We start from the raw sequence: 27,571 nt of genomic DNA on the forward strand, positions 1-27,571 counted from the left end.
AATATCATCTTGTACTCACACTAACATATGTTCCTCTGATTTTAGTGATGCCTGTCTAAATCAATTAATTCTTGGATTTCTGACTCAGTTAACCACAAATCACCGGCAACATAAACAGCTGGATTTTCACACTGGTTTTTAGGAGAGTTGTATTTTTAGAAGGGCTCTGTTTAGGTTGTGCACGCTATATAAATCCAAAAGCAGGTATGACTTTTAATGAAGGAGTTCACAAATACAACCTGTTTTACAAGAGTGTACTTGTAAGCAAGTGAAGGCTTTAATGTAGGGATGCCATCTAACTCAAGCATGTTATGTCAGACATTGCATTGTACCATTGTATCTCTTGTTCAAAGAGGGCTTTTTGTGATATGTTTTAATGTATTTTCTCACAGATTGCTCTTTTCAACATCTGCACCCACAACCACGCATCATGTTTGATATTAATTGTATGTTGTGGAGATGTTGGAGGTTAAAAGCCCTCCTGGAGGAACCCATAGTTAAATGGAAATAGAAATCACAAGCCTGTCACCTAAACAATAATTACGCTGCCTTTCCACTGATATGTGTTTTGGAGTATAATTAGAAAATCTGAATGTCTCGTCATCCTGTTTTCGTGATTTTGTGCCTTTTTCGGCTGCATGAGCACGCACCTGTGAGATAATGTGACTGCCAAGAAGCACAGTCATCAGATTTCAAACTTTGTGGCTATATATAACAGTGAGTGGCAGCAGTAATTGTCACTGTGGTTTGAAAGCTATTCCAAATGAAATCAATCACACGCTGGTACTGTAATTGTCTGTGTCGCAATCAGATGACACAGGGTGGAGTCATTTTAGGTGATGCGCTCATATATTGTGTACGTATTGGCTCTGTTGTTGATTTCATTCCCATGCATCCTATTCAGGGACACTGCATTGACTGTTTTCAATTGGAGTTTGGCTTTCAGTAACCTATTCCACCCACGCACTGTAAATAAAGGTTAATGAAATAGCCTGTAGGCAGTTCACAGGAAAGGATTTACCTTTGTTTGCCCATGACATTGCTACCTGCAGAATGAAGGGGTACTGAAAAGGTACATTATCTGCTTTCATAACGTGGAGATTAAGGGACCGAACAGTGAGTAGAGGACTTGCAAAGCATATTTAAATTTCCTATGTGGCCTATCCACCAAGTTACTTATTATTGAGCCAAATAGAAAGTGATCTGAAAATTAACAGCCACAACTCTGTGATCTCAGAATAAAGGAAAGATCAGACTACTCACTTGAAGGACCTTGGCGATGCCCATAGATCACTAATAATTTTAATGGCTGAATGTGCGTTCTAATGGACTCAGGAAATATGATTAATCTAAGTCTACAATATTTATAAGAAGTAATTCTGTTATAGCAATGCCCACATTGTTTGATCAGTTATGACTTTAATGTGATTAATTGGCTGATCTCATATTTTTTCCAACTTAAATATGAAAACCACATTAATCACTTTTTATATTTTCTGCATATGTGAGATTTGGTGGTATTCACAAACAAGTCATGAGCCTTCCAGACATCACTGAACAGAACACAGGAAAGCCAATGAGAGGTGTTCCAACTTGCCCAGTGAGGTCTGTTTTATGCCCGGGGACATAAGCAGTTTCATAAAAGAAAGACCACAAACATTAGCTTGTTTGTTGAGCATTTAGTTTACAGCAAAGTACAGCAAAGCCAGCACCTCGTGTCACATATATCTTACAATCTTTTGTTAAGGAAACTAAGAAAACATCTCACTGACATTTTCTTTACATTACCTAGTCTAAATGTGTGTTTTGTTTGCCACAATTTGTCTCCTGACATTATTTAAAATGCAAAGAAACCAACAATGGCTTGGGCAAAATGCGGATGTTGTCTCTCTGAACATATATTGAATTAGAATTTGTCATTTTGTCTAATTTAATTCGTTTTGATTTCTGTTTTGTGTGTGTGTGTGTGTGTGGGGGGGGGGGGTGTTGTTTTTTGGGTTGTTTTTTAAGTTGGTTTGCTCAATTTTTCCATTTTTTTTTTGTCTTTTGAGCAGGGACCTGGTGATGGTAAGAGCAATGAAGGCCTTCATTTCTCAGTCTGTATAGACAAAGGTGACAAATGTATGACTTTGTACGCTAAAGGAAATTATCCTATGTTTCCAGAGTCCATGAGATTTAACTCGGGGGAAAGGAATCGGATTTCCCTTTTCGAGTCAGCCGGAACTTCATTCCATTGTGTATTCATACTCGTGCAGATGTGGAATTTGGCTAGCTTTACCCTAAAAAATAAAGTATTTATCACAACCAACGCGTGTAGCTATCGAGCTTGGTAAATATATACAGAAGTGCGTAAACGTCAGACGAAATAAAGATAAAATATGGCTTCAGTTTCTACTTTATCCGAGCTCACGGCAGGATATGGGTACACTCGAGGTGTTCTCCGGTCTATATAAACATGCCGCCATCTTACATTTTCCAGTCTCTGCTTTTCCGGCCAAGTCGGTTTCAGTTGCCTGTGGAGGGAGCGGACGAGGGCTCCCCGCTGACGCTCGGCTTCAATTTTTTCCTCGACTTTTTCCATTTCAGAGTATTTTTTTTACTCTCCAGGACCCGAGTGGACGGACTTGCTGTGTTGACAAGGGTAGGCTTCAACATTCAAACTATCGGCACCACTCAGTTTCTGTCTTTTCTGAATGCCAGCAGGAATGAGGACTGTTGTTGTGTGTGGACCGGCCGGGGGATGCTGCTGCTGCTGCTGCTGCCGCCGCCGCAAGCTAGCGAGCGAGCGAGCGAGCGAGCCCGTCGCTCTCGCGGCATATATTGGGGATATGCCAGCCACCGCCTAATGGGAACATAACTGTTTTACCGACGACACTGGTTGACTCTTTAATAGCACGTGGTTTGTGTTCGGCATTATAAGCAGTTGTTTACAATAGCCAGATTTACGCCACGGATCAATTGCCGCCCAGTTATTTGGAAACCGTAAGTGGGATTTCGGGAGTTCACGACGATGGCGTTTCCTAGCGTGTTTTAGTAGTTTACGTTAGCAGATGTTAGCCTAACTATTAGTTGGCTACATTCCACTATTCTGACTCATGTTTGCTCGAGTTGAGTGTCGTCTGTGGGTCGTTTGTTTTTTTGTTTTTTGCAGCTGCTTTAGTTTTAACAGACTGAGCTGAAGATAAAGATGCAACCGGTCTGAAAGCTCGGTATACGGTGGATTCCGTTGTTTTATGGCGTAAAGTTACTCGTTAAAGTTGCGAATGACGGTTAGTCGGGGTATGAAACACGTAAACGTTAGCGCAGATGTTTTGTCTGAAGTTTTAGTGCGTATTTTGAAAAACTTGGTTTAAACCTGGTGTTAAGTAAAGCCGATTTCTGGTAGAGTGGTCTATCTTTAAGAAAAAAATAAGTCGATTTTAAATTGTTTAAAAAAGTTTATTTTAGGTCGTGGGCTCCAGTGTGTTTTCCACTCGTCCTTTTAAACAAAGACCGAAAAATTCCTCCCAGCCGTGGTGCTTTGGGAGGAAGACGAGGAGGAGCCAGAGTGTGAAATTTGAGTCAGTGGTGTTGGAGCAAGAAAGTCAGAGGCAGCCAGCAGCTGTGGAGGAGGAGGAGAGGGGTGGGGGCAGCGGCACGCTTACTTGGACCTTTTTGGATAGCGGCTCTCGTTAGATTTGCGTGAAGTGTTCAGGTTTTAACGGGGTGCCAGAGTGGAGCTGGTAGGAACAGGGACAGGCGGGTGTTTAATGAGGAAAAGTTGGGACGTCATCCTCCCCGACACAAAACGGCTCCCCAGCCTTCTGTGGAATAAAAGCTGTCCGTCCAGTGCGCTGCGGAGGCGGCACAGGTGCTGGCTTGGAGGTGTGTTTACATACCATTAATGGAGGTTTAATTTTTCAAGAAAGACTGCTCACAAAAGGATGTTGTCGTCCAGCCGCTCCAGATTTGTTTTCCTTTCGTTCACGTGAAACTAAACTGGTTTTATTTTGAATGCATCCCTCATCTGTTTTTCTTGAATTTGTTGAACGTTTTCTCTCCTTGTGTACTTCTGCGGTCCCTCGGTGAAATCCCCGACCCAGTACACAGCGGAACAAATCTTACAAACCCGTCATCTCGTCAGCAACATTTTCTTCTGACGACGCACTGAAAATTTTAAGCTGAAAAACGTGGGTGTGGGTTACATACGAGAGCGGTAGTGGTTTTGAGGTCATCCACTTGACTATACGGCCTTTCCAGTGGCATTGCCATGACCTAATATTGTACTTTTTCTGTCTGTCATTGCCGGTCTTTGTGTTTGTCTGAGGTGGACTTAAGCGCGCTCGTTTAATAAACGATATTACTGATCAATTTTCCATAAACTTGCGTATGTGATGAGACACTGAGAGGAAGTGATTGCACGCTCTGTACACACTGCGCCCTATTTTACAGCTTGAATTGCGATTGTAAATATTAAACGAACTAATAGGGAAAGTAACCCAAATTCCATGGGTATTTTTCGTGTTTGTCCACAGGCGTCCATCACTTTTCCGGTGATACACAGAAAAAGCCCTGCAGCGGCTGCAGGCATTCTTGCATTGTTGGCAGGCAGCAGTGAGTGCTGCTGACCCTGCACATTATGTGCTAAGCCGGTGGCAGCTCCCATCTTTCTGCCTGTGCCGATAATACAGCTTGTTTGGGTCATTTACGCATATGGATGCATTGAACTATTTTTTTTTTGTTTTGTTTTACTTGTTTGTTTGTTTTTAACGTAAGTGCATATGCAGGAGTCAGATGGGTTTGCCTAATTTGTTGTCTTGTATTTAAGAAAGGCATTTCTTTGAAAATACAAAAACTACAAATTTCCATGTTGAAATTTTTTATGATTATTAAATGGCAGGGAAATAAATTAAAGCCCCTGTCCTTCAGAAGCAAGAAAAACTGAATGTTTTTTTTCTTCTTTCCTCTAATGACATCATGTCACTGGCCTCTGAGCTCACCTGAAGTCCCCCCCTGGGGAACAGGAAATGGGATTAATTGGCTGCTTTGAATTTCAGTTGGGGACAAATGGATATGATTTGGTTTATTTAGTTTTTCACAAATGAAGACTGAAAAAGACTGAACAGGGTTCCAGACAGTGACCAAAAAAAAGAGTAAATGGGTTGTGTTGGTGCCCCACCATCACAGGATGTGACTGAAGAGAAAGTTTCCACTGTGATAAGCAAATACCTTTTGTACAGTGTACTGTGGGGACTGCAGCCCCTTCATTGTAGCGTCTTTAAACTTGATACCCTAGTCCAGACCACAGGGACAAGGTAAAGACCTAAACAGTGAAATGGAGAGCAGTATGCAGTAGGGTCTTGAATTAAATGGACACGAACAAATATCTGTTACTAGTTTTTCAATTCTTTTCCCCATTGCATTTGGACTATATTTGGCTGTGTACTTTATCAACAGAGCGAAGGCCAACAGTTATAAAATGTGGAACAAGTAGGTACTAACACCCATGGACGGCTAGAAGCTCTGACTACAACGCACAGAAACTTGATGTTTAGATTAATGTTATGGAAATGTTCAGTCACGTTTTGACTGTGTCAGTCTTTACATCAGTGCAAAAGTAGGGCACCTGAGTTTCAGTGGCATGCAAGGTTGATGAATATGCTGAAGCAAAGAAACCCGGTGTGAATAAATCATGTAGAGTTCGTAGCGCCAGTATTACCAGATGAAATTTTCTCATTGTTCAGAAAAATATTTTTTGTTTTTGTTAGTGACATTTTACAAGGTGCCACAGTGGACTTTTGTAGACTAACTAGCGGCTCACATCTTGATTTATTTGTTGGTTAGGTTTCTTTGTGAACGCTGTCAGTCATCTGGCTTAGTCCCTCTTCCTCACTGAGATGCCTTCGGTGCAATTAAGAGCTACATGTGGAGACGTCCTGCTGGTTCAAAGAGTTGAGGTTCTGCCATGTGAAACAAATCAAGTCCTCTCTTGAACACTTGTTCTTTAATTCCCTTCACTCATTTCTTTATTTTTTTATGCACCATAAAAATTAAGCAATATGGCATTCAGATCTATTTGGATACTCAGATCTGCTCTCTCTCTCTGCAGTGACTAGAGGCAGCCTGTTGGAACAGTTTGTTCTCTGGCCAGCTCCTTAAAACAATGTTTCACTATGTTATGTCAATTAAACATTAATGAACATTGCTTCTCTTTTTGAGCAGCATGTTTTCTCACTATTTATCAGGACAGTGTCACAGTCACTGTTCCCAAAATCAGTCCTGTGCTGCAGCAGTCTAAACCTTGTTGTTTGAATGTTGACCTGGAACCTATCGTAACGTCACCAGCGCATGATTCTCGATATTTCTGTTCTCTTTTCTGTGATATCTGCCTAGAAGACTTATGGAATATAACTTCCTCTGTTCCTTCAGCTCTCTTGGGGTACATAGAACTGAATTTATTCTGTATACGTACTGTATATTACACAAGACAGTCATCCGACTCTGGTGACTAGTGTGTCACTCATTTGTCATCTGGTTTCAATTTTGTGGCTTTCAACTCCACCAGGCACGACTACATATTGGATTTCACATCTGACTTCAAAGAAACCTGTTCAGATTTTTGTGGCCGGTTTGAAATCTAGGAACGCATACTGTAATGATTTTTTTTTTTTGTTGTTCTTTATAGTGACTTTAGGGTAAGGCTGCCATTTGTGAACCACAGTTTAATGCCAGACTTTGCTTGTTTAGCCCAGCACAAAAAACTACTGGCTCAGTTTCCAAAGCCAGTTGTAAAGAACCACTTTTCCACCAGTGTGAATCATAAATTGTTCCATTATGTGCTTTGATTGTATGTCTGATTTGTATGGGATATGTGGCTCCCATTAGGAGCAAGCTGGGTTATGTGAGGGCAGGACTACAATGGCGGGAGGATGGCGTGTGAACAGTGAATTTGAGTTGGTGCCTTTGTGGTTAGAAGCAGCAGTCTTGGAGCATGACTCAAGATCAGGTTTTAATGATACAGCTGAGCTAAGGTGGTGTGGTTGAGGAGGAAAGTAATTCAGAGCAGTAGTTTAACTGTCCTTGAGTATATTTGCATGTTGGCAGCCACTGAACCCAAGCAACTCCTACACACTCACTGGCATTCATACTGGACTGCCTTTTTTTTTGTCTGCCACTGCTGCGAATTTGTCTTCCATTTGGCCTTTTGTCATCTTTTTTTAGCATAACTTGCTGGGAAGAAAAGCTATTAAACTCAAGCTTATGGTGATGTGTTGCTGTTTTTCTTGTTTGATTTTAAACTAGGTATTTTTAGCAGAGTGTATATACAGAGTGTATTATGTACTTTTTGGGGCACTTGTACACAGAGTACAATCTACAAATATGTGTACATCTAGATGACTAGAGAGTTGATTAAAAACAACCCAAATTCTCTACTGCTGTCAGATAAATACAGTCCACAGGCCTGTAATCAAAACGTGTGTGTGTGTGTGTGTGTGTGTGAGTGTGTGTGAGTGAGAGAGTGTGTGAGAGAGAACTGCCCCCTAAAAGATTAGATCGTAATCAACAAGAAGAATCTTAGTTTTAAGGTTTAAAACAAGCTACGGTATGTTGGTTAGTCCACCGAAAGTAGCATCATTCAGACACAAACATTAGTCTTTAATCAGCTGATTCTGTGGTTATTGGATTGTAATTAAATGATGAATTCTAGCCTGGGATCATTGAGAGGAAGAAAGACTCGAAGGTGACTTTCTAACTCAGCAGAGAGTTGTGTTAACCTTCTTGCTGGTGTCCATGACACAGTCATCGCCAATTTGTTAGTATCAGTAATGGTGTTTAAAACGTTATTTGTATTTCTCTGTAATGTAGTACATTCATAACAATGTTATGACATTTTCTCCCAGAAGTGGAACTTAAAGCCGTCTAATGCTCTGCAGAAATGAGCTACAACTAGAAAGAAAATCTTTCCTTCATATATGACTGTCACTGGACATTAGTTGACAAAATACAAATAAGTAGGCAAACTATGTCAAATATTTTTTGCATTCATTTTAAATATTTTTTTCAAGAACTAAATCTGACACACACCTTTTGCTGTAAGGAAAGCTTGCTCACAATTTGAGTAATTTGAAAATCTAAAATGTTTTTTGTGAAAAATTAGGTTACTTTGATTAGCACTGTTAGTTTGACTGACCTAAATCTGCAGTTGTGTAAAGATTGAAGTGACTATGTTCAGTCATGCAGGAGAGAAGGGTGTGCTTCATGTGGACACAGCTTCCAGGTCTGAGGGTGAATCAAACACTGAGGGACTGAAACATGCCTTCTTTCTAATGGCCACCAGGGGGAAGAGACTCTGGTGGTAACAAGACTTTGTTTATCTATTTTTGTTGATGTAGTTGAGGAAATGCTATGGTTTTAACTACCTGTGCTTTCTTTACCAGAATTAATTTATGGCTTTGTGCGCCTCTGGTATTAGAGCGTGCCTGAACTTATGTGGTGATTTGAAAGGGATTTGGTCTCTCATTTTTCTGCTCCATAACCACAGGTGTACTTTTGAAAGGGTTTCATGAAAGGATTTGAGACTCCATGGATACACAGCCCCTGTTTATGTCTCATTTTAGCAGATATTTTCTTAGGTCTTTTCCCCAGTCTCCATTTTATGCTTTCCTGCCATAACATTTATCTTCGAGTATGAATTGAAAATGCCTCTCTCAGTTTGCCGTGCTTTTTTTCCCCCCAAATTAATCCCCGTTTGCCTGCTCTACCCTTCTCCTGCCATTGCCAGTGTTTACTTTCCTGCAGAGCGTTTCCAGCTTCAAAGCAAGTGCAGGAATGTGAATGCCCCCTCCCACCCCTGCCTCCTTTCTCCACCCAGTGCTCTACTTCCCCTGTCCTTCCTCACCATTAAATGTAGCTGCCACCAGTTGGTAGCAGCTACATTTAATGGTAGCCTTGTGTGTGTTGCTGTTTGCACGACTGGCTTAAAAGGGAAGAGGAAACCCAAGAACGGGAGGAGACAGGAAAGAAAGCACTGGAAAGTCACTTCTCTAGACTCTATTTTTTTTTTAAACTTCTATTAATTTCAGTCTAATTTTTTTCTCTGCGTTTACATCTGCTGTGGTCTTGTATATGTGTTTAGTGTAAAATGGTCGGTGATTTAATGGCTGTGAATGGTGTAGAGAAGGTAGCTGCATAGCTGAAATGATTTATTTTTTTTCCTGTTACAGATCAGGAAGCTGTGTCAGCCACGGTTTGAGAAAGGAACATGGCTTCCCAGGGTGAGTTTGAGTCCCCCTTAATTAAGTTCCCACCCTTTGCTTCTTCCTCAGTCACACATGCAGTGTATTAAACTTTACAGCAGACCAAAATTACAGCTTGGCTTGGTAGAGATTTATGTTGCCATTAAAGCACGCTGAATTAGTTATTGATTTCAATTTGAAACTTGGGGCACATGTAAAATCCAACTTCATGCTTCAGGAGTCTTTTACTGGTAAACCCTACTACACTGAATTATGAAAACACTGGAAAATAATAGTAGGACAGAAATCTATTCACTGCAGAGGCTATTAACCATTGCTGATGCACTCACCCTGTGACATCAGCACACCACTGTTATTACTTTTAAAGTCAGCCATGTCTTTGAAAAGCTCAAGCCTTTGACAAAATTGGATAGTTGGAATTAATCACTTAAAGTCTGTAACTCTACACATCCTTTGAAATTACAGAATAGACCTTTTGTTGAATGCATGCTTTTCTCTTTCCAGCTGATCTGATGGAACTAGACATGGCCATGGAGCCAGACCGTAAGGCAGCAGTCAGTCACTGGCAGCAACAGTCCTACCTGGATTCAGGCATCCACTCAGGGGCCACCACAACTGCTCCATCCCTCAGTGGGAAGGGCAACCCTGAGGAAGATGATGTTGACAGCAACCAGGTCATGTATGAGTGGGAGCAGGGTTTCAACCAGAACTTCTCCCAAGAGCAAGTACAAGGTAGGTTATAATGCTGGTGATCTTTTCAAGGAAGGTCACAGGTGACCCGTTTGCAAATCATACAAAGCTGGTCTTGTTTGCTTTCAGACCTAGATGGTCAGTACGCCATGACACGTGCCCAGCGGGTTCGTGCAGCAATGTTCCCAGAGACTCTTGAGGAGGGCATGCAGATCCCTTCTACACAGTATGATGCAGCAAACCCCACCAATGTCCAGAGGCTGGCAGAGCCGTCACAAATGCTCAAACATGCTGTGGTCAATCTGATCAACTATCAAGATGATGCTGAGCTGGCAACAAGAGCAATACCAGAGCTCACCAAACTTCTCAATGATGAGGACCAGGTGAATATGTTTGTGGCTCAGAACTGTCTCAGAAGTAATTTTGTCCTCTTTGATATGATTCGCTAATGTTAGTTTTCATCCCTTCCAGGTTGTAGTAAACAAAGCAGCAGTGATGGTTAACCAGCTTTCAAAGAAAGAAGCTTCTCGCCACGCTATCATGCGCTCACCTCAGATGGTATCTGCTATTGTGAGGACCATGCAGAACACAAACGATGTGGAAACAGCTCGCTGCACTGCAGGAACACTGCACAACCTTTCCCATCACAGAGAGGGACTGCTGGCTATCTTCAAGTCAGGAGGAATACCAGCTCTAGTTAAAATGCTGGGGTATGTAGGAGGAGAGTGGAGGCATACTTTTCCCCCTTCCCCTCTGGGTCTACATTTGTCTGCTGTACTTAAGCTCACCAGTGCATGAAGCAGAGCAATGTTTTGATCAGAGACAAGGAAATCATCACACCATGATTTTTGGCCAAAGCTGACATGAAGAAATTGTCTCAGTTCACTGAGACTGTGGAGAGGAAGGACAGCAGAGAAACTTCATCTGTATATCTGTTAGTAATTTTCCAGTAATTGAGTAATCTTCTCTTCTGCAGTTCACCAGTGGACTCTATCCTGTTCTATGCCATCACCACCCTCCACAACCTTCTCCTGCACCAGGAAGGAGCCAAGATGGCTGTTCGTTTAGCTGGCGGGCTACAGAAAATGGTGGCTCTGCTCAGCAAAACCAATGTCAAGTTTCTGGCCATCACCACAGACTGTCTCCAAATACTGGCCTATGGAAACCAGGAAAGCAAGGTGAGGGGGCTAGAAAGGTGTTGAGGCAAGAAACTGACTTATGTACGTCTAGACTGCAGCGTGTTACTCTGGATTTGACACGCAGATCAACATATTTGTTTGCTTTCTGTTTGTGTAGTTGATAATCCTGGCCAGTGGTGGCCCCCAGGCACTCGTCAACATCATGAGAACTTATACCTATGAGAAGCTGTTGTGGACCACAAGCCGTGTCCTCAAGGTTCTGTCGGTGTGCTCCAGTAACAAGCCTGCCATTGTAGAGGCTGGTATGTTTTATAAACTTGCAGTACAGAAAACTCAACACCACAAAGTTGAGATCGTATACATTTTGAAATGTATTTTCTTACCATGCGTATGTAAACACTATGTGCCCTTGATTTCCTTCTGTTAGGAGGCATGCAGGCTCTGGGACTCCACCTGACAGATCCCAGCCAGAGACTGGTCCAGAACTGTCTCTGGACTCTCAGGAACTTGTCAGATGCTGCCACCAAACAGGTGAGGCAAGCTGCCCCATTACCAGTACCTGTGTGTTAATCATTAGTTTCAGGCTGTGAAATACATCAGAAGACATTTAAATTGACTTTTTGTTGATGCTATTTATCAATCCTTATACCCAGGAGGGAATGGAGGGTCTGCTAGGAACTCTGGTGCAGCTGCTTGGCAGTGATGACATTAACGTGGTGACCTGTGCAGCTGGCATCTTGTCTAATCTGACCTGCAACAACTACAAGAACAAGATGATGGTGTGCCAGGTGAGCACTTTATTTATTTTTTGCAAAGGAAAATGTAAAATTTCTATAATACGAAGTGATGTGTTTTAACTAGCAGTTTTTCTCATTTAAAAAATAAAATATATATAAAAATTTAGTTTTAAATCTGTATTTAAATTATAGGCCCAGATTTTCTGCTGCATTCACAATCTGCCACCTTATTTGTTCCTCTCTAGGTTGGAGGCATTGAGGCGTTGGTTCGCACGGTGCTTCGGGCTGGAGACAGAGAAGACATCACAGAGCCAGCTATTTGTGCCCTGCGTCACCTCACTTCTCGACACCAGGATGCTGAGATGGCACAGAACGCTGTCAGACTGCACTATGGCCTGCCTGTAGTGGTGAAATTACTGCACCCGCCATCACACTGGCCACTCATCAAGGTACACACAGAGACTTGGCAGCAGCACTCTGTAAGCTGCTCTTCATAATGCCAGCCACTCGTGCTGCTATTCATTTAGTGCAGTGAAAATCACTTCACTCTTAACTATGTTTTGATGCTAAAATAATGAGCTGAATATTGTAGGCTGTCATAAACATGTCAGTCATTTCCACTGTTATATTACATGTACTGATAGACAGGAAATAATTTTTTTTTGTTCAAGTGCAATCAGCTTGTTTAATAATTGACTTTAAGATGAGAAATTAAGTTGAAATAATATTTTTCAGTAAATCTGTCTACAAATATACATCAAGACAAAAGTTTTCTGTATGGTTCTGGATTATGGGTGGCTAATGCGTAACCTGAGAGTGACATTAAAATCGTGGCTAAATGACACATAACTGTGTTCTTCTGTCAGGCTACAGTTGGTCTGATCCGTAACCTGGCTCTCTGCCCTGCAAACCACGCCCCTTTGAGGGAGCAGGGCGCCATCCCCAGACTGGTTCAGCTGCTGGTCAGAGCACATCAAGACACACAAAGACGCACCAGCATGGGAGGCACACAGCAGCAGTTTGTGGTAAGAGCGCACATACTCTCATCATTTCAATGAATTCACACAGCTTTAATAAATACCAGTCCATGGTGCCTGGAATTCACTGAGAGAGCAGTAGTTCTCAGTACTACCCGGTCTACTAAGAAGTCTGTAGAGAGAGATGCTGCAAGTGCACTGATCTTACGCTGTTTGTTTATTAGGAGGGAGTACGTATGGAGGAGATTGTGGAAGGGTGTACAGGAGCACTTCACATCCTGGCCAGAGATGTCCACAACAGAATAGTCATCAGAGGACTCAACACCATTCCACTCTTTGTACAGGTCAGTCTGCAGATTTAATCTCAAAGTAAAACAATATAATTTAACCAAGATTACGGATGATATTTTTAGTATTGAGATTAATTTGTTTGAAGCTTGTCTGGATTAAACAGGAGAACTGGGTTAGAAAAATGATCCCAGATAGAGGTTGTTTGGGTGGATGCATGAGGTGGTTCTCCAGAGGGAACAAATTGTAGTATCATGAGGCTGCATCTGTGGAGGCTCAGTATTTTATTTATTTTTTCACTAAGCTGTTGGTCTGTGTTTGTGTGCAGCTGCTGTATTCTCCCATTGAGAACATCCAGCGTGTAGCAGCAGGCGTCCTGTGTGAGCTCGCTCAGGATAAAGAGGCCGCTGAGGCCATCGAAGCTGAGGGAGCCACTGCTCCACTCACAGAGCTATTGCACAGCCGCAATGAAGGAGTTGGTATGTACCCAAAACACTCATTTACACAACGCTATCAGTCACATAATAGCTGCATTTAACTATGCAGATGTTCAGAAGTGCCAGTCTAACTGTGCAATGAGGGGATTTAATTGGATAACACGCTGGCACTTGGAAATAATTGTTTGTGTTTTCCTGGAAGACTCTTTAGTGTGATGTGGACCTAAAGTGGCATCTTGAAAATTTGCAGCTCTAGCGGTTCAATGTAGCTGCTGCTTTTTGTTCAGTAACTCTCTTTTGTTCAGGCTCATCTGCTATCATGCAGAGACGCACTGTGGGCTTGTGTTGTAGCACATGGTTGAAGAATCTAAGTAGGAGCCAAGCTTGCTCTTAAAACAGTTATATTTATGGTGACAACTTCATTATATTGTTGCATATATGTAAATGTCACAACACTTGGATCAGTGTAGTCCAGTCTCATGTGCAGCCTGGGCCTCTAAATGATGCGGAGAACGCTAGTTGAATAAACTTTCTAGTCATGGGTAATACCTAGTCTCTTTTGTTAACCCTGACAGCTGTATTATGGCTGTTTTAAGTGCTTTTGTTTTTAAAGGCTAAAAATGTGTTGGCTAAGCAGTCATGCTTCCATCTTTCTCAGCCACATACGCAGCAGCAGTTTTGTTCCGTATGTCAGAGGACAAACCTCAAGACTACAAGAAGCGCCTCTCTGTAGAACTCACCAGCTCGCTCTTCAGGACAGAACCAATGGCCTGGAACGAGGTGCGACACACTTTTACACAAACTGTGTAATGCTTATTTACATTGTGTAGTCAGTTACAAAGACATGCACATGTGTTTGTGTAATTGAAACTTTGTCAAATGTTTGCCATGTGTTGCTCTGCAGACAGCAGATCTGGGTTTGGATATCGGAGCTCAGGGTGAGCCTCTGGGCTACAGACCAGAAGGTAAGTCACTCATTTGACACTTGCAAGCAAAGCAGAAGACAAAGGCTTCCCAACTATTACTGCAGTCAGGATAAAAACAGTTGAGCTAATTATCAAACTGGGGATGCTCTAAATGCCTTCTTTGGAAGTCTTTGTACATCTGTGGGCTTAATTTATTATTAAGTTGATATACTCATCTTATCAAAAATGTGATCTGATCTTCATCAGAGTCAAAATTACAGATACGCAATCTGACACAGCTATTACAAATTTGTGTGTCACTAATGAACTTGAAAATATGACTTAATGAAGTAAACCACTTAACCAACAACTTCTCTAAAGATCTACTCGGGGTCGAGATCTTCTAATGAGCTGACACTTAGTGTTTGAGTGTTTCATCTTGACCTAACTGATGATGCATGACCTGAAGGAGGTCTACTGTTAGATATTAGCAAACTAAAAACAGTTCATGTTCCTCCTCAGTGTTGTGCAGCTTTATTATAAACAACTTCAGGAGACATCAGATGTAGGTTGGTGCTGTTACAGAAGCTTCTAGCAGTTTTTAAATTTAAGGATCCACTTAAATGTTCCAGTCTGCACCAAGTGATTCCTCAGCATGTTCCAGAAAGACATGAAAAGTGTGTTACTACTTCAGTCAAATTGTTCAAAATGGTCTTTAATTCTGACCTGGCTGAAGATCAGACCATCTCTTTAATTATTACCGGCGTCCAGGATTTTGGACACTGTGCCGATCAGTAGGCTAGAGGGCAAGCTGGCGTTGGTTTTAATTTGCAATGCTCTCCAATTCTCCAGCAGTAACAGCTTTAATTGACTCTTCGTCAGCCAAATGAAAACAGACTTGATGTTGATAGATTTAGAAAAGGCCCTGGCTACTGCAGATGCATTCCTGTTGGTGGAAACAACTAAACAGTGACCTGAAGCACAAGTTTAGCTGAAATAAGAGTTAACAGCTTTGGTTTGATTTGGTCTGCTGGAGGGTTGACCGTGTGCTGTGTTGATTTGCAGTGTTACATTTCAGTGATCATACTACTGTGTGTCAGCTTGGTTTGTTAACTTGCTTCTAACAACTGCTCTGCTTCACCTGCGTCTCCTCCATCCATTCCTCCTCCACCAGACCCAAGTTACCGTTCTTTCCATTCGGGGGGTTACGGAGGGGACACAATGGGTATGGAACCCATGATGGATCATGACTTGGGTGGAGGGCACCACCCTGGCCAGGACTACCCCCCTGTAGAAGGGCTGCCTGACCTGGGACATGCCCAGGAACTGATAGAGGGCCTGCCACCTGGCGACTCAAACCAACTGGCCTGGTTTGATACCGACCTGTAAATACCAAGACCAACATTACACTACACTTTCTACTAGGTAAGATTTACTTGGTACCCCCAACCCCCAACTCTGTGGCCTCGTGTCAGCTGAACAGAGTGGTGTTCATTTCAGAGGTGGTTTCTGGATAAAGAGCCCGAGGACTGGGGGAAGTGTCGGTTTACTCCTTGTGCCTGCTGCATGTTCAGACTGCTCCAAATTACAAAGCTGTGTGATGTGGTGTCTGTGAAGTTACTTTGACTTGTATTTGATCTGTATGTGTGGTCCTTCACCCAATGCCTGCCATGCCTCCTCCCCACCGCTCATTTCTCCTCTGCTCTCCCCTTGCAGCTGTATCATGTGATCTGGATGAACCTGCATCGTGATTCGCCCATATGGAGGAGGCGAGGTTTCAGAAGTGCCTGAAGATGACTCAACAACAGCAAGCAGAGTTTCCCGTCTACGGGGACTCCATTGGGACAAACTAGATTTGAGTGCGGTTTGGTTCTGGTTTCAGCCTGATGGGGGCTGACCTCAAATCCTGACATGACACACAGATTTTTCAATAATTAGTTTTCAAATCCCTTTTAATGTAATTTTTTTTTCATTTTTACTTTATTTTTACTTTTTTATTCCGTTTTCCTTAAGTCTGTAATGGTACAACTGAATCTAGCTTGCTTTTTCCATTATTCTGAATTATGATACTCATCTCTTGTTTTTGCAGTCCCTTGTATTTTCAGTCTCTGGTAGTGTTGAGTTATTATTTTTATTTTATTTTTTATTTTTTTTTAAGTGGTAATGCTCCATCCAAGTAAAGGATCTGATCACATTTTAAATGGTGTCCAAACACTAAAGTTAATCAGTTGAATTGTATTCTGATGATCAAGTGTAACATTGTGTAGCTTTTGTATAAAAACATGAATTGGAAATCATGGTCCAAATATCAAGCTATTTTCTTGCTTTAAAGGGAGACACTGATGTCTCTGCTGTTCCAAAGGGGGTGTAGCTGACCTAGCTGGGTGGGAGTGTCTGAAAGGACAGGGGTGGAGGAGGGCTCCTATTGGTCTGCTGTAAGTGGGTGGGGTAGTGAGAGGAGCTGGTTGCTGTAGCCTGCTGTGTTCTGAAACAATAAAATGGACTGTCATTTCAACTGTATGCCTTTAAGTCTCATTTCTACTCAAATCAAGGATTAACATGAGACACACTTGAAGTCGTTTCAGGGAGCAGGGGTATCAAACATAAGGCTTGGGGCCAAGAATTGGCCTGACAGACACACATTTGGCCCACCAGACAGCTTTGGAAATTGTAGAAGGGCATAAACCTTGGACCTAACTATTTTATACATTTTAGTTTTTCCTGCTGACAGACCTGCGTACTACACTAAAAGATTTTCATTGTTTACAAAGGTTCCACAGTGAAATGAAATGGGGCCTTCTCTGAATATAAACCCAAACAGTTGGACTTCATGTAGATGTGCTGTTGACATTGCATTTTCTTATGTTACAGTATCTCAGAGATTAAATGTGTAGTGCAACTTCTTTACACTGACAGGAAGGGCAGTTTCAGTGGTCAGACCCACTTTAGATCAAAGTGGGCTGCATGTGGCCCACCATGTAAAATGAGTTTGACATCCCTGGTCTGGAGCCTGCTGCACTTATTGACGGGAAGGTGAGGAGAAACTGATGTGCCAGCAGTCCACCTGCTGTGTGTTCACTGAGACTGTTGAAATCTACTTAAACTGTGTACAGTGGCAAGTTGGGTCCAGCTTTAATGCGATGAGTCAAAGTTGCAGAAAATTCAGTGTGCTGTGAACTAAAAGCCTGCTGGTGGTGTCCACGTGTGGATGTCTAGGATGGTGGTACATGGACAGCTGAGGTAGCTTAAGGACATATTCAATGACTAAGCATAATCTTTCTAACATGACCTCTACCTCACCTATTTAACCCGACTTCATCCAGCTTGGAACATTTAAGTGTCATTCTTTCATTTTAAGTTCAAACACTTCTCAGTAATGGAATATTTAATTATGCAAAGTAATTATATCCAGTTAAAGAAATTGGGAATGTAACAGTAGGCAGAGATCAGGTATACACTGGATTATACACAGGAAAATGACTTAATTAGAATGATATGACCTAACTTGTGTAAAAGCAGACATGGATGATTTATGCACAACTCAGTTGATGTGGTGAACCACTTTGGTATTAATGGTTTTTCACGGCACTAGTCTGCTACAAGTAAACAGAACAACTTCCTTTTTAGTGCTGGAATACCAACAAAAAAGAGTTTGTAGATGTCGCCATTAGCTTCATGTTATTACAAAGTAGAAATCTATGACTCGTGATGGCATGCGTGATCTAATATTCTGTCACTGCTGATGACACGAGGTGTGTTGACACACTCAGAGGTCAGTGTTGTGATGCCAATGACAGTCTAAATTAACACTCATGCTGTAATCCTGTGAAGTTTGATGAACACCGGATGCATGTTTTGATTGCCCTCTCAAGACATTTTAGTGACACTAATATTTTTTGCTGCCACTGATCCAATTTGAAATGATGACAGTCATATGGAGGCATGGCTGAATGCTCTGAAAGCTTTTAGGATTCAGAGATCTCTTGAAGGATATCAGCAGCCAGGCCAGTGACATCAGTGTGATACCTGTGATGGGGAAACATAAAAAATGAGTAGTATTACTGGCATGCTATCTATCCAGTGATAATTAACCGTTGATGAGTGCAAACAGCTTAATCAAAGACACAATTACAATAAAATAGATCAGGGTTCTTAAGCATGCTGAGCAATGAAACAGGTGCAGCCACTTAGCATGGTACTGAGTGGACTGAATTAGTAATTAGACTACTACATTTATTTCTGCTCTGCAAACATAAAACTTTACATCCCAATTTCAGCCCACATGAACCTGTGCTTATTAAATAGATATTTTATGTGTTCTGTAGTAAGACAATTAAAAAACATATACAAGTGTATAAATAATGATTTTCACAATTCTGTTCAAACATACATCTATATATGATAATTAAGACTTGATGAAAACATCCAATCTGCCCAGGCCCCTCTAGGCTGTCTATAATTTACTCCTGCTCTCCCCCTCTTATCACCCCCCTCCCCCCTCCACTTACTCCCAGGTGTCTTTGGGGGCAACCTGACAGCCAGGCCAGAAGAAGCCCACCCACCCCTCTTAGTTAATTAAAACCTACATAATTAACCTAATTAACACATTTCCCAGAGGCCTCGGAAACCCTTGAAAGTTTGTGGATCTGGAAAACATAAATTGGGTCCATAAAAGTTTTAGGACAAACTTTAGAGTTTGGTTACTCATTAAATCCTTGCACTCTTAACAGTCTCAAATTGACACAGCTGCACAGAGAACAGCGGAAAATAAAATAATTGGTTTTAGATTACAGTATCGCATTAGCCTCACACTCTGCTTACACCAACATGTGGGATGTCTGCTGTGTGAAAACAAACAAACAGAAGAACTCATCAGAAAGAAGACAATCATCTGCAGTTCCTTTAGCGGTAGACTCACTCACAACTCAACCCAAAGATTATTGTTGTTGTTGTTTTTGTTCAGATTAAATAAACAACTAAATGATTTCAAAAGGTGAGTCTAAGAGTTTCCGCTGCCTTCCATTGCTCCTGCTGTGCTGTCAGTCCCACTCTGTCCTCTTACAGTTTTGATTCTGCACTGATTTCTGTAGAAATGCAGCCCTTCAACTTGAATTTCTGTTTGGGGAAAATGACAAAGCTGCAGGGAGCCAAACCTCATGAGCAGAGTGAGTGGTTGGCAACAATAGTGCTGATCAGGACTGAACAACAGCAAAATTTAAAATGTGGTTTGCTGGCCACTGGAATTCACTGTGTTTGTGGCAAAAGTCCTCCCTCTGACACCTCAAGATATCGTATTGAAAGTCACTGCTGATAATCTAATCCCGGGGGACAAATGTATGGTGTACAAGCCATTTTAAATAACACAACCAAAACACAATACACCTTTGTGCTCAGACACTGCAGACTCTTCTCTGGAGCTTAGCCAGAGATCCAGATAATGTGCTCTCTCTGCACAAGCCTGAGGTCCAAGCTAATATCAGATGGGTATGTGGTAAGTGTTCAGAGTGGGACTCCCATGAAGCAATCTAAAATTAACCCGAGTGCTGGAAGCAGTGCAGAAGTGCATGGAGATGACTTTGAATGGTTAACAAAGGAGGCTCGCCAATTTTAAATCTGTAAACTTTTGCTTTTCATGGGTGAAGTATTTTCTCTTTAGCTGCTTAATTCAACCCAGAGATTGATGTGATCAGCCCACCACTACATTTAGAGACTTTCAAGGAAGATCAGACAGCTTATTATTCTTTTAATGGTACCGCATGTGTACACTGCAGCTAGTTTCACCATGTTAATGTTTGCATTTTGATAAAATTCTGAATGATTGACCTCAGAGTGTGTTTGTAGAAGAGTTGTGCAGTTTTCTGATCTGTCTTTGTTGTCTGAGCAGATATTACTGAGGCTTTGACTCACTGAAAGCAGCATTAACTAGGTTTATGTTGAGAACCTCAATGCTTTTTCTTCAGGAACGGGGAGTATACGCTATTGCTCCTCCCCACCCTTCACCCTTGGTCAGGCTTGAGGTTTTGAAAAGGCATTCCTCAGGTTGCCATGGCAAAGTGTGAATGACATCATTTGGGTTAGGATCTTAGCCCAGACCTCCCCTCTCTCTTTTCCATCCTTCTTCCGTCTGCTACCTCGGCGCCAGCTCCTCTCATCCTCTCAATTAAAACCTCTCTTCAACCCTTCTTCCCATCCCTTTCCACTCCTCTTCTCTCTCCTTGTAACTCCTCTCATCTCCTGCCCTTTCTCCTAAAACCTCTGCTCCCCTCCTCCTCCTGCTAAACCAGTGGGAGGGTGCCAGTCTCTGCCACTTCAAAGGCTGGAGCTGATCTGTGCTTTCATCTACCAAAGAGGGACAGGAGAGTGAGGAGATGAGGCGAGAGAAGAGAAGTGGGAGAGCACAAGAGGGAACGAAAGAAAGAAAACCAAGAAAAAGGAAAGAAAATTGTGGAGAAAGAGAGAAGGAGGAGGAGGAGGAGGAGGAGGAGAGGATGGTGACAAAGGGGGAAGAAAAGGGTGACCAAGGAGAAAAGAGGGAGGCGGGGAGCACAGAATAGGAGAGGCCTCTATAGCAGGGCAACAATACACCTTCATTATTGATCTGACAGGGTGTATGTGTGATTGCAGAGAGTTTGTATATAAATGAGAATAAAGGACTCTATTTGCGTGTATTCATTGTGTGTGGATGTGTGTGTGCATGTGTGGATGTGTGTGTGTGAAAGGTTGCTAGTCTCATACATCAGAAGATCAAAAGAAGCACGGTCACTACGGTGACAAAAGCCTTGGCCCTATGAGGGGAAACACAACTGGCTGACATACTTATAAAAGACAGCCAGATGCAGAGATGCAGGTGTGCACATGAAAACATGCACTCACATACACACAAACTCCTTCATATGGTAAATATAAAAGAAGTCATTATTTTACATATATGAAAAGGCGGGTGGAGGCGACAACTGTATTTGTATTAATACTGACCCATAGAGTGAAGCATGGGACATATATACAGTAAAACATATATAAAAAACACATATATAAAAAAATATTTTATAATTAAAGATAAAAGAGGGCTGTTGGAGTTTCAAAACTGGTGTTTCTTTAAAAGAGAGAAGTGCAGATTATGTTTCCTGTCCCTGGTAACAGATGTCAAGACTTAAATATACATTTTTAATAGTGTACATATTTCATCTCAGAGCTTTTTCTTGCCATTAAGCTACCCTGCTCTGTTACAGGCGCATGTCCTGTCAATTAACTAGACAAAGATCAGTTCTGACATGCATGGAAATAATAAGATGTGGGAATGGGCAGTATCAAAATCCAGAATCATTTGTTATTGGTATGTTTGGAGATTTGGTCTCAAAAACAAAATAGGAAAGCATGGATTACATAGCCAGATATACTGCATGCACTCACAGACTAAAGAAAGCTGATGGACTCTCTGTGTCTCACCTTTCTGTCAGGTGAGACTAAGAGCAACTTGCCATGATTGCTTATTGAGCAGAGCCCTAACAGAGGGAGTCGCTTCATCAGGGAGGAGGGAGAGTAGCTGGTGTCTTTGACAGGCTGCTGTCACGTAGGCTGAATAAAGGAGGGCAACTAAAGGTACAGTGGGGCAAAAAAGTATTTAGTCAGCCACCGATTGTGCAAGTTCCCCCACCTAAAATGATGACAGAGGTCAGTAATTTGCACCAGAGGTACACTTCAACTGTGAGAGACAGAATGTGAAAAAAAATCCATGAATCCACATGGTAGGATTTGTAAAGAATTTATTCGTAAATCAGGGTGGAAAATAAGTATTTGGTCAATAACAAAAATACAACTCAATACTTTGTAACATAACCTTTGTTGGCAATAACAGAGGTCAAACGTTTACTATAGGTCTTTACCAGGTTTGCACACACAGTAGCTGGTATTTTGGCCCATTCCTCCATGCAGATCTTCTCGAGAGCAGTGATGTTTTGGGGCTGTCGCCGAGCAACACGGACTTTCAACTCCCACCACAGATTTTCTATGGGGTTGAGGTCTGGAGACTGGCTAGGCCACTCCAGGACTTTCAAATGCTTCTTACGGAGCCACTCCTTTGTTGCCCGGGCGGTGTGTTTTGGATCATTGTCATGTTGGAAGACCCAGCCTCGTTTCATCTTCAAAGTTCTCACTGATGGAAGGAGGTTTTGGCTCAAAATCTCACGATACATGGCCCCATTCATTCTGTCCTTAACACGGATCAGTCGTCCTGTCCCCTTGGCAGAAAAACAGCCCCATAGCATGATGTTTCCACCCCCATGCTTCACAGTAGGTATGGTGTTCTTGGGATGCAACTCAGTATTCTTCTTCCTCCAAACACGACGAGTTGAGTTTATACCAAAAAGTTCTACTTTGGTTTCATCTGACCACATGACATTCTCCCAATCCTCTGCTGTATCATCCATGTGCTCTCTGGCAAACTTCAGACGGGCCTGGACATGCACTGGCTTCAGCAGCGGAACACGTCTGGCACTGCGGGATTTGATTCCCTGCCGTTGTAGTGTGTTACTGATGGTGACCTTTGTTACTTTGGTCCCAGCTCTCTGCAGGTCATTCACCAGGTCCCCCCGTGTGGTTCTGGGATCTTTGCTCACCGTTCTCATGATCATTTTGACCCCACGGGATGAGATCTTGCGTGGAGCCCCAGATCGAGGGAGATTATCAGTGGTCTTGTATGTCTTCCATTTTCTGATGATTGCTCCCACAGTTGATTTTTTCACACCAAGCTGCTTGCCTATTGTAGATTCACTCTTCCCAGTCTGGTGCAGGTCTACAATACTTTTCCTGGTGTCCTTCGAAAGCTCTTTGGTCTTGGCCATGGCGGAGTTTGGAGTCTGACTGTTTGAGGCTGTGGACGGGTGTCTTTTATACAGATGATGAGTTCAAACAGGTGCCATTCATACAGGGAACGAGTGGGGGACAGAAAAGCTTCTTACAGAAGACATTACAGGTCTGTGAGAGCCAGAGATTTTCCATGTTTGAGGTGACCAAATACTTATTTTCCACCCTAATTTACGAATAAATTCTTTACAAATCCTACCATGTGGATTCATGGATTTTTTTTTTTCACATTCTGTCTCTCACAGTTGAAGTGTACCTCTGGTGCAAATTACTGACCTCTGTCATCATTTTAAGTGGGGGAACTTTCACAATTGGTGGCTGACTAAATACTTTTTTGCCCCACTGTAGATTTGATACAATTACAATTTTTTAGGAATAAAATGATCAGATCTCATTTTATTACTCATATGGTCTAAACACTGTAAGTCACAGTTATAGACTGATATAAAACGAATCATCTTGTGCTCTTTCAAGTGTAGAAAACATGAAATAATCGCTCACTTTTTAAAACTTGGTAAACCTCAGATGTCTCCTGTAGCTCTTTATGAGACTTACACAAAAATGAGAAAACCAATCCTACAATACAGTTTCAGTTCATTAATAATTATGGGATGTATTAACTGAACCTCTCTGTTTCAGGTCCTGTCACATCATCAGTCAGTGTAAGATCAGGACTCTGACGTTTCCATTCAAAACTTGAATATCCTTCTTTTTTAACCCTTCAACTGATTTATGATTGCTGTTTGAACCATTCTCAAGTTACATGACCCAGCCCTGTCAAGCTTTTATTTATTTGTTTTCTTCTTTTACAATTTTGAATTCAGTTGGTTTCTCTACTGACCACAATGTGTCCAGTAAATAATGTAGAAAAACAGCTCCAAACCATGGTGCTTGCTCCACTGTGCTTTACAGCTGGGATGAGGTTTTGTTGTTGGTTTAAGTTTCTTGTTTTCCCTTACAAATAATTACGTTTCATTTAATTTAAAACTTTTGTCTCCTCTGCTCACATCTCTGAAGTGCTGTGAGACATCAGTGGGATTCTTTGGAAATGTGGGACGTGCCACTGAGATTATTTTTAGGCGCTGGTGTTTCCCAGTATGTTTGCTCTTTTTTTGTTGGCCGATATGGCTTTTTTCATGGCTTTTTATTGACACCAATCTTATTTGATGTTTAAGTTTCCTCCATTTGTAGTTTATCTTATTGTATAAAGATGAACATCCAGATCTTCAAAAATGCTTCTGTAGTCTTTTACAGATTTGTGTATTGCTGTAATACTTTTATCAGAAGTTCAAACCAACCAATATTTTGTTAGTGGAGCAGATTTTGAGGGGCACCTCAACAACCCATACTTACAGTCTCACCTCCTTAATTAGTGTACTTGACAGCAAATATCTTGAAACTAAGTATACTGTTATTATCTAGTAAGTAACTTTCTATCAGACAAGAACAGTGCAGAAATCATGGTAATACAAATAAGTTCACAGACATTTTCTTACAAATGTATCCCTGGAATCATCTCAGGATCCCACAGGAAGTGGGGGAATCCTGATTCGGGTAGCAGCTGATGCCTTTGTGTTATATCAAATTACTGGGATGGATAATGAGCTGATCCTCTAAAAGACACACACAAACAGCAGAAACATGCACCTGTTGGATGTGGTCATATCGTGCAGTAGACTCATTAGCTCCGCCCCCTCAGGACATTCGCTCCAATCTGACCTGTCCGTAGCCTGAACCTGAAAAAAGTGAGCGACACAGGTTGAATAAATGTTCACCCCAGCCTGCATGTATAAGAGCAGAGAGTTACTTTACAGGACACGCTGTTGGAACAGTTTAATAAGAAGTGATGACTTCTTTACTTATGGTCCTTACTAAGTTTGTGGTGAAATGTGCACATCACTCAAAGCCGAGAAAACGTGAACTTTAACCTTTAGTCAGTTCTGGCACAGCTCTCTGTTTAACCCTTGTGACCTTAAAAGAATACTTAATATAATGTTTCTTTTTGTGGTCTGTTTGACTAATTACACACACACACACACACATATATATATATATATATATATATATATACACACACACACATATATATATACATACATACACACACATATATATATATATATATATATACATACATACATACATGTATATATATGTATATATACATATATATATATATATGTATATATATAGCAGCTGGATAGCGTAGTGGTTAGACTACACGCCTTTGGAACACAGGATCGATTCCTGCCTGTATCCAGTAAGGGTCCTAAGGCTAGACCCCCTATGGTAAGCAAGCCTACCGCAGACATGAGCGAGACAGATAAATATGAAGGCATGCCGGCTCGGACGTCGCCCGGATCAACAAGGTCCGCGTCAGGTGTTGAGGAACCAGGGCACCCTGACGAAAAGTGGGCTACTGGAACAAGAAGGCATCGGTGGGCAAGAGACGAAAACAGGGCGTTGTTGGAATGCTACTACGCAAGTAACCCCGGCGGAAGGGGCTACATGAATAGGATGAGGGACCTATGGATTCTTCGATACCCAACATCCACAATGACGGCGAAACAACTAGTAGCTCAGTGTTCCAACATTCGAAAGAAGGGACTGCTCTCACAGCTAGAGATTGACGAGGTACAACACAAATGCTACGGCAAGGAGGAGTCAGGACGCCAAGTCAGGGGCGAGATATCATCACCCCCACCCGAGATTGGGTACATAGCCCCAATAGGATAGGAGAAGGATCGTTGAGTGCGAGAGGAACTGACCTGAAAAATAGGATCATGGCCAAGCTTGAAACCTGGATCCCGCGTAGCCGGTTACCAAGATTACGTGAAGTACCCTCAGAAGGTCTGCTAGATGATGTTAATGCAGCACTACGGACAATACCTACAACCACGATTACCGACACTAACAAGCTGATCTACAATACGGCAGCAGTGATCAGTGAGATGCTTGGCTACAAGTTGAACAGCCACAAGGGGCAGTACCCTCCATGGAGAAGGAGGCTAGAGGGCAAGATCAAAGTAGCACGGAGGGAGGTTAGCCAACTAACGGAGGTGCAGAAAGGTGCGACAAAGAAGGTGCATAAGAAATACAGCAAGCTGTGCATACCTGAGGCCTTGGAAACTGCCAAGCAAAGACTCACAGCCTTGGCCAGCCGCTTGAGGAGGTACACCAGAGAGATAGAAGGCAGGAGAATAAACCAGCTGTTCTCCACAGAACCAGCAAAGGTGTACTCTCAGTGGCAAGGGAACAATAATAATAAGAGAACAGCACCACCAAGGCTGGAGACGGAGCAATACTGGAAGAGCATATGGGAGAAGGACGCAACCCATAACGGCAATGACTCAGTGGCTCTGAGGGCAGACCACAGCGACCTCCCTGAACAGGGTCCAGTAACCATCACAGATATCCAAGAAAGGGTCTCCAGTATGAAGAGTTGGACAGCACCAGGACCCGACATGGTTCTCGCCTACTGGCTAAAGAAGCTGACTGCACTCCACGAGCGTCTGGCAGCACAAATGAACCAGCTGCTAGTTAACGAGAGACACCCGGAATGGCTAACCGAAGGTCGGATGGTCCTGATCCCCAAGGACCCCAAGAAGGGACCGGTCCCCTCCAACTACCAACCAATAACCTGCCTCAGTACTACATGGAAGCTCCTGTCAGGCATCATTTCAGCTAAGATGAACAGGCACATGGGTCAATACATGAGCGAGACACAGAAAGGAATTGGCAAGAATACCAGAGGCGCAAAACACCAGCTACTGGTAGACAGAACAGTCAGCCGAGACTGCAAGACCAGACTGACCAACCTGTGCACTGCCTGGATTGATTACAAGAAGGCCTATGACTCAATGCCCCACAGCTAGATACTGGAATGCCTAGAATTGTACAAGATCAATGGGACCCTAAGAGCCTTCATCAGGAACTCAATGGGGATGTGGGGATGTGGCGTACAACACTAGAGGCCAACTCCAAGCCCATAGCACAAGTCACCAAGGAGATGCTCTGTCCCCACTGCTGTTCTGCATAGGCCTGAACCCCCTCAGTGAGATCATTAACAAGACTGGCTACGGATACCGACTACGGAACGGAGCAGTTGTCAGCCACCTCCTGTACATGGATGACATCAAGCTGTATGCCAAGAGTGAACGAGACATCGATTCACTGATCCACACTACCAGGCTATACAGCAATGACATTGGAATGTCGTTCGGACTGGAGAAGTGTAGTCGGATGGTAACAAAGAGAGGGAAGGTAGTCAGAACTGAGGGGATTGAACTACCAGAAGGCA

The 27,571-nt window shown here is 42.4% G+C and overlaps 2 protein-coding genes across 7 annotated transcripts in view; one reads left to right on the forward strand and one right to left on the reverse strand.

Annotated features, from left to right (window-relative positions):
• Positions 1 to 2,466: 2,466 nt before the first annotated feature.
• Positions 2,467 to 16,924, forward strand: ctnnb1 (catenin (cadherin-associated protein), beta 1). Its single transcript, XM_026185493.1, has 17 exons — positions 2,467 to 2,641; positions 9,204 to 9,254; positions 9,741 to 9,968; positions 10,056 to 10,309; positions 10,398 to 10,636; positions 10,903 to 11,104; positions 11,223 to 11,367; positions 11,493 to 11,596; positions 11,719 to 11,853; positions 12,048 to 12,251; positions 12,669 to 12,827; positions 13,004 to 13,123; positions 13,396 to 13,546; positions 14,163 to 14,284; positions 14,409 to 14,469; positions 15,584 to 15,834; positions 16,126 to 16,924. The coding sequence occupies exons 2-16, from the start codon at positions 9,242 to 9,244 to the stop codon at positions 15,796 to 15,798; spliced, it is 2,352 nt and encodes a 783-aa protein (XP_026041278.1). The 5' UTR covers positions 2,467 to 2,641; positions 9,204 to 9,241; the 3' UTR covers positions 15,799 to 15,834; positions 16,126 to 16,924.
• Positions 16,925 to 17,008: 84 nt separating this feature from the next.
• The window catches only part of ulk4 (unc-51 like kinase 4), a 106,655-nt gene continuing 96,092 nt past the window's right edge, over positions 17,009 to 27,571 (reverse strand). For all 6 annotated transcript variants that reach the window (XM_026185486.1, XM_026185487.1, XM_026185489.1 and 3 more), the window contains 2 exons: positions 24,919 to 25,007; positions 17,009 to 18,435 (listed from right to left, as the gene is read on the reverse strand). In XM_026185486.1, coding sequence (XP_026041271.1) covers positions 18,375 to 18,435; positions 24,919 to 25,007 — 150 coding nt within the window. In that variant the 3' untranslated portion in view covers positions 17,009 to 18,374. The remainder of the gene's footprint in view (positions 18,436 to 24,918; positions 25,008 to 27,571) is intronic.

Source organism: Astatotilapia calliptera, chromosome 11 (assembly GCF_900246225.1).
Source record: "Astatotilapia calliptera chromosome 11, fAstCal1.2, whole genome shotgun sequence".
NCBI classification, from domain to species: domain Eukaryota; kingdom Metazoa; phylum Chordata; class Actinopteri; order Cichliformes; family Cichlidae; genus Astatotilapia; species Astatotilapia calliptera.

Coding starts and splice junctions, on each gene's coding strand:
- ctnnb1 (XM_026185493.1), top strand. Junction 10,310..10,397: donor TTCTCAATGATGAGGACCAG/GTGAATATGTTT, acceptor CATCCCTTCCAG/GTTGTAGTAAACAAAGCAGC. Junction 11,105..11,222: donor ATGGAAACCAGGAAAGCAAG/GTGAGGGGGCTA, acceptor CTGTTTGTGTAG/TTGATAATCCTGGCCAGTGG.